This window comes from Hyla sarda, chromosome 10 (assembly GCF_029499605.1).
Source record: "Hyla sarda isolate aHylSar1 chromosome 10, aHylSar1.hap1, whole genome shotgun sequence".
Taxonomy (NCBI): Eukaryota; Metazoa; Chordata; class Amphibia; order Anura; family Hylidae; genus Hyla; species Hyla sarda.
Genome location: NC_079198.1, coordinates 11,185,440 through 11,197,694, shown reverse-complemented (window position 1 = coordinate 11,197,694; position 12,255 = coordinate 11,185,440). Strand labels below are relative to the sequence as shown.

The 12,255-nt window shown below is 48.5% G+C and overlaps 1 protein-coding gene across 1 annotated transcript in view; it reads left to right on the top strand.

Moving 5' to 3' along the window:
- The window catches only part of LOC130293717 (sialic acid-binding Ig-like lectin 13), a 39,793-nt gene that overhangs the window by 11,894 nt on the left and 15,644 nt on the right, over window positions 1-12,255 (top strand). The window contains exons 4-5 of the mRNA XM_056542743.1: window positions 2,621-2,884; window positions 3,976-4,011. Of these exons, the coding sequence (XP_056398718.1) occupies window positions 2,621-2,884; window positions 3,976-4,011 (300 nt within the window). The remainder of the gene's footprint in view (window positions 1-2,620; window positions 2,885-3,975; window positions 4,012-12,255) is intronic.

Here is a 12,255-nt window from a genome sequence, read left to right as displayed (position 1 = left end):
GCTGTATACAGGATGTGTATACCATATAAGTGATTACAGTTACATTTTGGGACTCACAATTACATCTTTTCTGATTGGCGGCGTCCTCTTCCTTTTTTTCCCCCCATCCAGATCAGACCGCCATGTCCATTTCTCACCATCTGTTAGACATTTTCCAGTGCCCTCCCCTCCTCTACACAATCTTTCCATCTATAAGCCCAAAAACTGTAATAATGCCCTCCTTTGTGTCCTGCAAAGGGCAGGAGGTAGGCAGCCAGGTAAATAGGTAACTAGGTAGGTAGATCAGGAAGCCAGATATGTAGGTAGGTGACTAGCCAGGTAGGTAGGTAGGTTGCTAGCTAGGTAGTTAGGCAGCCATGTATGATGGCCAGGTATGTACATTGTTAGGTAGCCAGGTATGTAGGTAGGTAGCAAGATATGTAGGTAGGTAGTTAGGCAGTCAGGTATGTAGGTAGTTAGATAGCCAGGTATGTAGGTAAGTATTTAGGCATCCAGGTACAAAGTTAGGTAGCCAGGGAGTTAGTCAAGTAGGTAGCCAGCACCCTCTCCACCCAGTGGCGGATCCACAGTCTAGTCTCGGGAGGGGCACTATGAAAACTCCCTATGTAGTTAGTAGGTAGCCCTCCTATTAGTTTGGTAGTTTGTCCCCATATTAGCTAAGCAGGAACATAGTAGATAGTCCCCCATAGTAGGTGAAGGCAGCAGAGTTCCCTCACATTAGGTGTAGGCAGCAGAGTTCCCTCACATTAGGTGTAGGCAGCAGAGTTCCCTCACATTAGGTGTAGGCAGCAGAGTTCCCTCACATTAGGTGTAGGCAGCAGAGTTCCCTCACATTAGGTGTAGGCAGCAGAGTTCCCTCACATTAGGTGTAGGCAGCAGAGTTTTCCTCACATTAGGTGTAGGCAGCAGAGTTTTTCTCACATTAGGTGTAGGCAGCAGAGTTTTCCTCAGGTTAGGTGTAGGCAGCAGAGTTCCCCCGCAGTGGGTGTAGGCAGCAGAGTTCCCCCACAGTTGGTGTATACAGCAGAGTTAGAGTCCCTCAGTACGTGCAGGCAGCAGAGTCCCCCCCCCTTCCCAGGTAAAAAAAAAAATAGAAATCTCACCTGATGTCCCACGCAGCGATCTTCTCCGGAGCGCAGCGGGGGCCCCAGTCTTCCTTCCTACACAGTGCAGGCACCTGCGACATCATCGGCGCCTGCGCTCCGTGGGGCGGACGTCACGTCTCCTCTGTGTAGGTGCAGATGCGGAAATCTTATCCCTATCCTTTGGATCCTTTGGATAGGGGATAAGATGTCTAGCAGCGGAGTACCCCTTTAATGAGAAAATAAATACAAGACAACCTGAGGTTGTACGGGGGGAGATCAGAAACTATGTGAGAAAATATTATTTTACTGAATGACTAGTAGATGTAAATGATTGGAAAATCAACAGTAAAATAAGTAATTGTGCCTGGTAAAAAACATATATCTATTTTAAGATTAAAAAAAAATAATAATGTAATGTCAGATTAAATGGAACATGTGGTAATTTTCTACCACCAGTCCTCTATGTTTCTGGGTATAAGTCATAATATTATTTGGCTTGGCAGAGGTTTCCTGGCACTAGTCTTTCTTTTCTAATAAAAACATTAGGGAATTTAATAATTTTCCTTTTTGATTGTTTTTATCTACCGTATATACTCGAGTATAAGCCGACCCGAATATAAGCCGAGACCCCTAATTTCAACTCAAAAACCCAGGAAAAGTTATTGACTCGAGTATAAGCCTAGGGTGGGAAATACATCATCACCGCCTGTCAATCCCTTCATCAGTGGTCTTCAACATCTGCGGACCTCCAGATGTTGCAAAACTACAACTCCCAGCATGCCCGGACAGCCAATGGCTGTCCGGGCATGCTGGGAGTTGTAGTTTTGAAACCTCTGGAGGTCCGCAGGTTGAAGACCACTGCGGCCTTCATCATCATCCAGACCCCCCTTTAGTTTTCTACTCACCTCCCCTCGGTGGGAAGGAAGGGTGAGCTGGTCCGGGCCATCTATGCTGCAGGGACCATCCGGTGGGGAGGGTTAGTCGTTCCAGGCTGTCCATCTTCACCGGGATGCCCTCTTCTCCGCTCCGGGCCGGCCCCCGGACTAGTGATGTTGCATTGACGAAGACGCACAGGGACGTTCATGCGCAGGGACGTCACAGACCAGCACACCCTTCCTTCCCACCGAGGGGAGGTGAGTAGAAAACTAAAGGGGGGGTCTGGATGATGACGAAGGCCGCAGTGGTCTACAACCTGCGGACCTCCAGATGTTTCAAAACTACAACTCCCAGCATGCCGATGGCTGTCCGGGCATGCTGGGAGCTGTAGTTTTGCAACATCTGGAGGTCCGCAGGTTGAAGACCACTGAGAAGGGATTGACAGGCGGAGAGTTCACTCGAGTATAAGCCGAGGGGGGCGTTTTCAGCACGAAAAATCGTGCTGAAAAACTAGGCTTATACTCGAGTATATATGGTATGTGGTATTGATTTAAAACCTTACGGAAAGAAAATATTAATTCACAATTATTCCTACCGGATACATTGTAGAAGACATTTGATTGACATAAGTCTTTTATCTCCCTGACTTCATCTCATAGATCTCACAGAAGAACCGGTCATCTCAGATCTTGGGACCCTGACTGCTGGTATAGATAAGACAGTGACCTGCGCTCCTCCTGGGAACTGTCATGTGACCTCCTTCATTTTCCAATGGAAGAAGAGTGATGTGTCCGGCATCTGGAAGAATTCATCTACTATAACATTTACCCCATCTCTGGATGATCACCAGAAAAACATCACATGTGAGATGACAAACTCCAGTGGGAAGACAACTCAAAAGACCATTGTTCTTGATGTCTGCTGTAAGTACAGATTTGTTTTGCAAAAAATATTTTTCAGAGTTAAAAAGTCCCATCAGGGTATAAGATGTTTCACCAATAGGCAGCAACCTAGGGCGAGTGTAATGGATGGTAATGCAGGAACTGGTAGTGAGAACAATGAGAATAGTAATCCTAGGTGGTCAAATTGGCTGGAATGCTTCTACCATTATGGCGGTATTAGTGCCCCAGGGCACCCCCTGTGTATGTCTCCTGGCTAATGATATTTAGAGTGCCCTTAAAGGGGTATTCCAGGATTTTTTTTTTTTATTTGACTATGCTACAGGGGCTGTACAGTTAGTGTTGTCCATATTTTGGTGTCTGTACCTGTGTGTGACGGTTTTCTCACAATTCGTTTGTCATTTTCACTCTAATATTACTCAGGTCTCGGGTTTTCCCAGGTTGCAGTGCGTCGAGACCTGACATCACTAGTCAGGTGATGACAGGGAGCCTGTCTGCTTCAATCGGTGGAGTGACTGCTGAGTGGGAGAGAGATCATTTTGCAGCAGCTGTAGGCACCCTGGTTAGAAAACACTGGTCTTTTGAATGGAATGCAGCTCATTTACATTTCAGATTAGCATGGGTTGAGGTGGCTGATGTGTGGGAGGGAGGAAAGTGACCTCACACTTACAAGCATGGAACTATGGGATGTGTAATTCGAGAACGAAATCCAACAGGAAATAGACAGTTCCCAAACAGCCAGCCACAGTATTATGGTAATCTCACAACATAGCCATTTAGCTCTACTTAAAACAGGGGACTGAACTTGACTTATTTTGGCTTCGACCCAAAAGGTTCCCCCCAGTGTGAGTGTATAGGTAACCCCTTAGCAGCCAAAGCTCTGCTTAGCTATTCTCATTATATGTTATAATGTACAGAATTTGATGGAACATGCCACAATGTGCTTGTATTTCCCCCTCCACAGGAGTTCCCCTTTAAGGGCTAAGGCCGTGGTAGGTAGGCAATGCTTTAACCAAAAATGGGTGTAGGGAATGTGTTCCTGCACCATGAGGTCAATGCGATGACAATGATAATGATGGTGATTTTCACATCTACATATTTCTTCTGTGTTGCAGGTCCCGCATCCTTTACAATCACTTGGGAGATCAATGGTAAGACCATATTTACTGTATGCAGAGCAGAATGTGCCATGTCACTGTTTATTAGATTGTTGGAGATATACCTTATGTCCGAAACTATAGTTAATACCTGTTACGCCGAGCGCTCCGGGTCCCCGCTCCTCCCCGGAGCGCTCGCTACACTCTCTCCGCTGCAGCGCTCCGGTCAGATCCACTGACCCGGGGCGCTGCGATTCTGCTGCCAGCCGGGATGCGATTCGCGATGCGGGTAGCGCCCGCTCGCGATGCGCACCCCGGCTCCCGTACCTGACTCGCTCTCCCTCGGTCCTGTCCCGGCACGCGCGGCCCCGCTCCCTAGGGCGCGCGCGCGCCGGGTCTTTGCGATTTAAAGGGCCACTGCGCCGCTGATTGGCGCAGTGATTCCAATTAGTGTCTTCACCTGTGCACTTCCCTATATCACCTCACTTCCCCTGCACTTCCCTGCCGGATCTTGTTGCCATTGTGCCAGTGAAAGCGTTCCTTGTATGTTCCTAGCCTGTGTTCCAGACCTCCTGCCGTTGCCCCTGACTACGATCCTTGCTGCCTGCCCCGACCTTCTGCTACGTCCGACCTTGCTTCTGTCTACTCCCTTGTACCGCGCCTATCTTCAGCAGCCAGAGAGGTTGAGCCGTTGCTAGTGGATACGACCTGGTCACTACCGCCGCAGCAAGACCATCCCGCTTTGCGGCGGGCTCTGGTGAAAACCAGTAGTGACTTAGAACCGATCCACTAGCACGGTCCACGCCAATCCCTCTCTGGCACAGAGGATCCACTACCTGCCAGCCGGCATCGTGACAGTAGATCCGGCCATGGATCCCGCTGAAGTTCCTCTGCCAGTTGTCGCTGACCTCACCACGGTGGTCGCCCAGCAGTCACAACAGATAGCGCAACAAGGCCAACAGCTGTCTCAACTGACCGTTATGCTACAACAGTTACTACCACAGCTTCAGCAGTCATCTCCTCCGCCAGCTCCTGCACCTCCTCCGCAGCGAGTGGCCGCTCCTGGGCTACGCCTATCCTTGCCGGATAAATTTGATGGGGACTCTAAGTTTTGCCGTGGCTTTCTTTCCCAATGTTCCCTGCATCTGGAGATGATGTCGGACCTGTTTCCCACTGAAAGGTCTAAGGTGGCTTTCGTAGTCAGCCTTCTGTCCGGAAAAGCCCTGTCATGGGCCACACCGCTCTGGGACCGCAATGATCCTGTCACTGCCTCTGTACACTCCTTCTTCTCGGAAGTCCGAAGTGTCTTTGAGGAACCTGCCCGAGCCTCTTCTGCTGAGACTGCCCTGTTGAACCTGGTCCAGGGTAATTCTTCCGTTGGCGAGTATGCCGTACAATTCCGTACTCTTGCTTCAGAATTGTCCTGGAATAATGAGGCCCTCTGCGCGACCTTTCAAAAAGGCCTATCCAGCAACATTAAAGATGTTCTGGCCGCACGAGAAATTCCTGCTAATCTACATGAACTTATTCACCTAGCCACTCGCATTGACATGCGTTTTTCCGAAAGGCGTCAGGAGCTCCGCCAAGATATGGACTCTGTTCGCACGAGGCGTTTCTTCTCCTCGGCTCCTCTCTCCTCTGGTCCCCTGCAATCTGTTCCTGTGCCTCCCGCCGTGGAGGCTATGCAGGTCGACCGGTCTCGCCTGACACCTCAAGAGAGGACACGACGCCGCATGGAGAATCTCTGCCTGTACTGTGCTAGTACCGAACACTTCCTGAGGGATTGTCCTATCCGTCCTCCCCGCCTGGAAAGACGTCCGCTGACTCCGCACAAAGGAGAGACAGTCCTTGATGTCTACTCTGCTTCTCCACGTCTTACTGTGCCTGTGCGGATGTCTGCCTCTGCCTTCTCCTTCTCTACCGTGGCCTTCTTGGACTCTGGATCTGCAGGAAATTTTATTTTGGCCTCTCTCGTCAACAGGTTCAACATCCCAGTGACCAGTCTCGCCAGACCCCTTTACATCAATTGTGTAAACAATGAAAGATTGGACTGTACCATACGCTTCCGCACGGAGCCCCTTCTAATGAGCATCGGATCTCATCACGAGAGGATTGAACTTTTGGTCCTTCCCAATTGCACCTCGGAAATTCTCCTTGGACTTCCCTGGCTTCAACTTCATTCCCCAACCCTGGATTGGTCCACTGGGGAGATCAAGAGTTGGGGGCCCTCTTGTTCCAAGGACTGTCTAAGACCGGTTCCCAGTAACCCTTGCCGTGACTCTGTGGTTCCCTCAGTAACCGGTCTCCCTAAGGCCTATATGGACTTCGCGGATGTTTTCTGCAAAAAACAAGCTGAGACTCTACCTCCTCACAGGCCTTATGATTGCCCTATCGACCTCCTCCCGGGTACTACTCCACCCCGGGGCAGAATTTATCCTCTCTCTGCCCCAGAGACTCTTGCCATGTCTGAGTATGTCCAGGAAAATTTAAAAAAGGGCTTTATCCGTAAATCCTCCTCTCCTGCCGGAGCTGGATTTTTCTTTGTGTCCAAAAAAGATGGCTCCCTACGTCCTTGCATTGACTACCGCGGTCTTAATAAAATCACGGTTAAGAACCGCTACCCCCTACCCCTCATCTCTGAACTCTTTGATCGCCTCCAAGGTGCCCACATCTTTACTAAATTGGACTTAAGAGGCGCCTATAACCTCATCCGCATCAGAGAGGGGGATGAGTGGAAAACGGCGTTTAACACCAGAGATGGACACTTTGAGTATCTGGTCATGCCCTTTGGCCTGTGCAACGCCCCTGCTGTCTTCCAAGACTTTGTCAATGAAATTTTTCGTGATCTGTTATACTCCTGTGTTGTTGTATATCTGGACGATATCCTAATTTTTTCTGCCAATCTAGAAGAACACCGCCAGCATGTCCGTATGGTTCTTCAGAGACTTCGTGACAATCAACTCTATGCCAAAATTGAGAAATGCCTGTTTGAATGCCAATCTCTTCCTTTTCTAGGATATTTGGTCTCTGGCCAGGGACTACAAATGGATCCAGACAAACTCTCTGCCGTCTTAGATTGGCCACGCCCCTCCGGACTCCGTGCTATCCAACGCTTTTTGGGGTTCGCCAATTATTACAGGCAATTTATTCCACATTTTTCTACCGTTGTGGCTCCTATCGTGGCTTTAACCAAAAAAAATGCCGATCCCAAGTCGTGGCCTCCTCAAGCGGAAGACGCCTTTAAACGACTCAAGTCTGCCTTTTCTTCTGCTCCCGTGCTCTCCAGACCTGACCCTTCCAAACCCTTCCTATTGGAGGTTGATGCCTCCTCAGTGGGAGCTGGAGCTGTTCTTTTACAAAAAAATTCTTCCGGGCATGCTGTCACTTGTGGTTTTTTTTCTAGGACCTTCTCTCCGGCGGAGAGGAACTACTCCATCGGGGATCGAGAGCTTCTAGCCATTAAATTAGCACTTGAGGAATGGAGGCATCTGCTGGAGGGATCAAGATTTCCAGTTATTATTTACACCGACCACAAGAACCTCTCCTACCTCCAGTCTGCCCAACGGCTGAATCCTCGCCAGGCCCGGTGGTCTCTGTTCTTTGCCCGATTTAATTTTGAGATTCACTTTCGTCCTGCCGATAAGAACATTAGGGCCGATGCTCTCTCTCGTTCCTCGGATGCCTCAGAAGTTGAACTCTCTCCGCAACACATCATTCCACCTGACTGCCTGATCTCCACTTCTCCAGCCTCCATCAGGCAAACTCCTCCAGGAAAGACCTTTGTTTCTCCACGCCAACGCCTCGGAATCCTCAAATGGGGTCACTCCTCCCATCTCGCTGGTCATGGGGGCATCAAGAAATCTGTGCAACTCATCTCCCGCTTCTATTGGTGGCCGACTCTGGAGACGGATGTTGTGGACTTTGTGCGAGCCTGCACTATCTGTGCCCGGGATAAGACTCCTCGCCAGAAGCCCGCTGGTTTTCTTCATCCCCTGCCTGTCCCCGAACAGCCTTGGTCTCTGATTGGTATGGATTTTATTACTGATTTACCCCCTTCCCGTGGCAACACTGTTATTTGGGTGGTCGTTGATCGATTCTCCAAAATGGCACATTTCATCCCTCTTCCTGGTCTTCCTTCAGCGCCTCAGTTGGCTAAACAATTTTTTGTACACATTTTTCGTCTTCACGGGTTGCCTACGCAGATCGTCTCGGATAGAGGCGTCCAATTTGTGTCTAAATTCTGGAGGGCTCTCTGTAAACAACTCAAGATTAAATTAAATTTTTCTTCTGCATATCATCCCCAGTCCAATGGACAAGTAGAAAGAATTAACCAAGTCTTGGGTGATTATTTGCGACATTTTGTTTCCTCCCGCCAGGATGACTGGGCAGATCTCCTTCCATGGGCCGAATTCTCGTATAACTTCAGAGTCTCTGAATCTTCCTCCAAATCCCCATTTTTCGTGGTGTACGGCCGTCACCCTCTTCCCCCCCTCCCTACCCCCTTGCCCTCTGGTCTGCCCGCTGTGGATGAAATTTCTCGTGACCTTTCCATTATATGGAGAGAGACCCAAAATTCTCTCTTACAGGCTTCTTCACGCATGAAGAGGTTCGCGGATAAGAAAAGAAGAGCTCCTCCCGTTTTTTCCCCTGGAGACAAGGTATGGCTCTCCGCTAAATATGTCCGCTTCCGTGTCCCTAGCTACAAGTTGGGACCACGCTATCTTGGTCCTTTCAAAATTTTGTGTCAAATTAATCCTGTCTCTTACAAACTTCTTCTTCCTCCTTCTCTTCGTATCCCTAATGCCTTTCACGTCTCTCTTCTTAAACCACTCATCCTCAACCGTTTTTCTCCCAAATCTGTTCCTCCCACTCCTGTTTCCGGCTCCTCGGACATCTTCTCTGTCAAAGAGATCTTAGCCTCTAAAAAGGTCAGAGGGAAAACTTTTTTTTTAGTGGACTGGGAGGGTTGTGGTCCTGAAGAGAGATCCTGGGAACCTGAGGACAACATCCTAGATAAAAGTCTGCTCCTCAGGTTCTCAGGCCCTAAAAAGAGGGGGAGACCCAAGGGGGGGGGGTACTGTTACGCCGAGCGCTCCGGGTCCCCGCTCCTCCCCGGAGCGCTCGCTACACTCTCTCCGCTGCAGCGCTCCGGTCAGATCCACTGACCCGGGGCGCTGCGATTCTGCTGCCAGCCGGGATGCGATTCGCGATGCGGGTAGCGCCCGCTCGCGATGCGCACCCCGGCTCCCGTACCTGACTCGCTCTCCCTCGGTCCTGTCCCGGCGCGCGCGGCCCCGCTCCCTAGGGCGCGCGCGCGCCGGGTCTTTGCGATTTAAAGGGCCACTGCGCCGCTGATTGGCGCAGTGATTCCAATTAGTGTCTTCACCTGTGCACTTCCCTATATCACCTCACTTCCCCTGCACTTCCCTGCCGGATCTTGTTGCCATTGTGCCAGTGAAAGCGTTCCTTGTATGTTCCTAGCCTGTGTTCCAGACCTCCTGCCGTTGCCCCTGACTACGATCCTTGCTGCCTGCCCCGACCTTCTGCTACGTCCGACCTTGCTTCTGTCTACTCCCTTGTACCGCGCCTATCTTCAGCAGCCAGAGAGGTTGAGCCGTTGCTAGTGGATACGACCTGGTCACTACCGCCGCAGCAAGACCATCCCGCTTTGCGGCGGGCTCTGGTGAAAACCAGTAGTGACTTAGAACCGATCCACTAGCACGGTCCACGCCAATCCCTCTCTGGCACAGAGGATCCACTACCTGCCAGCCGGCATCGTGACAATACCTTATGTCTGACCAGCTGTGCCAGAACACAACCTTACCTCTGTAGTGCCGGAACTGGAATAAAATGTGTAGGGAAATAAGCGGGTTGGAAATCTGTACAATTCCTGAAAAGATAAAAAGGAACAAAAACAAAACTAAAATAAAAAGGAACATAATAAATAAAATAAATAATTATTAAATGGGTTGTGGTATACAGTTTCCTTTTTTCTTTTCTTTTTTCTTTATTTTAATAAATGGCCCCCTACAATGTTTTTTTTTTTTAGAGACGATAGCCCCTTTAGGCCTCCTTCATACACACTATTGGTGGGGGGGGGGGAGGCATTTCATACATTGATACCTTATTCTTATCACACAACGTGTTTCTGGGAGTCAACCCTTTCATCAGGCGTGATACAATAGTAATGAAGTGCAAAGGTAATATATAGAGATGAGAAAATGTTTGAAAAATTCGATTTTAATTTATGGAATGGCTCAGAGGAGGAAGCCACCGATTTTGTTTTAAATATTAATAGAAATGATTGGGACTTAGTATTCACCCCAACTATGTCAAAAACATCTTTAAAGAGTAGCTCCCACCATCCTATTTTTTTTCTGTCCCTGCCTATTGCCAATCTATCCCTAACCCCCTCCCTGCTTTTAATTTTTATTTTTACTATATTAAAAATTACTTTTTTTCTGCCTGGTAGTGTGCTCACTGCCAGGCAGACTTCCCCAGCAGGCACCACGTCACTGATGCCTGCTGGGGGGGGGGGGGGGACTTCCGCCCTTAGTTCATCTACACAGGGTGCCTCCAGCTGTTTCACCACTACAACTCCCAGCTTGCCCTGACATCTATTGGCTGTCAGGGCATGCTGGGAGTTGTAGTATTGAAACAGCTGGAGGCACCCTGTGTAGATAAACTATTAGCTAGTTATATGCGGCGCTACGGCGCTAGCCCGTTCCCTCCGTTCCCTCCATCACAACCCGCCCTGCATACCCCGTTCCCTCCATCACAAACCCCCCTCCCACATACCCCGTTTCCTCATTACACTTACTGCAGAGTCCAGCAGCGGGCGTGCAGGGACAGTGGAGGCGATGAGGCGGCGGTGGCGATGTGCGGGAGGAGTGGCCTCCCAGCCAGTGGCCGGGGAGCCAATGCGCTCGCTTCCTGCCTGTCTGATTGACAGGCAGGGAGTGAGTGCAGCCTAACTGAAAAAGGACCGATTGCCGGGCCAAAATCAGTCCTTTTTCAGGCGTGACGTCATGCCAGGCTGCAGCCGGCCACTAGGAGGGAGACCCCTAGTGGCCGGTTTTCAAATGTAAATTAAAGCATTTTAATAAAATAAAAAAAATAATAATAAAAGTATATTAGAGATATGTTAGATAGAGATACTACAACATATCAAAAAATAAAGTTGGTGACAGTGCCCATTTAATTTTCTTGGGTCTGGAGATTTTTAAAGACTAGAGTCCATATTTACAGACACATACGCACTTTTAAAAAGTAGATGTGAATAGTTTTTTGAACTACAAAAGCTGTCATTTCCCTAAATGGATAAAAAATACCCCATATGGTCAGTACCAGCGGATCAGAATAAACTGTAGTGAAAATTAGGATTTTGTCCGACAATCTAGGATATTACAAACAAGGTTTGTCGAAAATGGGTATCTGAAAAAGATTATAAGTAATGCTTTTAAAAAAAGCTAGTACACTATCCCAGAAAGATTTGGTTGAACAAAATGGAAAACAGAAGAAGAAATCCAACTCCTATAAAGATTCTACAAGAAAAGACAACTTTATAACTACTTTAACTAATGCACCTAATAAAATATGCAGAATCCTAAACAAACATTGGTCCACGCTTCTAGCTGATCCAGTGAAACCAGCAATAACACATCTGAGAGCTAAACTCTCCGCAACCAACGAGCACCGAGCAGGCTTAGAAAACCAAGAGAAACATCTACTACCATTTCTTCTAAAATCTCCCCCAATGGGACTTTTCGATGTGGAACACAAAGATGTTTATAAATGGATACTTCACCTGGCACTTCTAGCATCTCCTCTAATTCCACCGGAGAAATAATAACAGCCAATGGAGGACTACAATTATTCCTCTTCTTATGTGATTCACCTCCTGTCCTGAAAATGTGGAGATCAATACATAGGTAGGACTATACAATCCCCGCGGATGAGAATGAACAAGCATCGGCACAATTTTAAAGGGGACCTCTCATCAAATAAACTTTTGATATATTTTAGATTAATGAATGTTGAATAATTTTCCAATAGCATCTTAATGAAAAATATGCTTCTTTCTATTGTATTTTTCCCGATCAGTCCTGTCAGCAAGCATTTCTGACTCATGCTGGAGTCCTAAACACTCAGAGCTGCCAGCCTGCTTTGTTCACAGCCAAACAGGCTGTGAACAAAGCAGGCTGGCAGCTCTGAGTGTTCTCCTTTGTGAACAAAGCAGACTGGCAGCTCCTAGTGTTTAGGACTCCAGTATGAGTCTGAAATGCTTGCTGCCAGGAC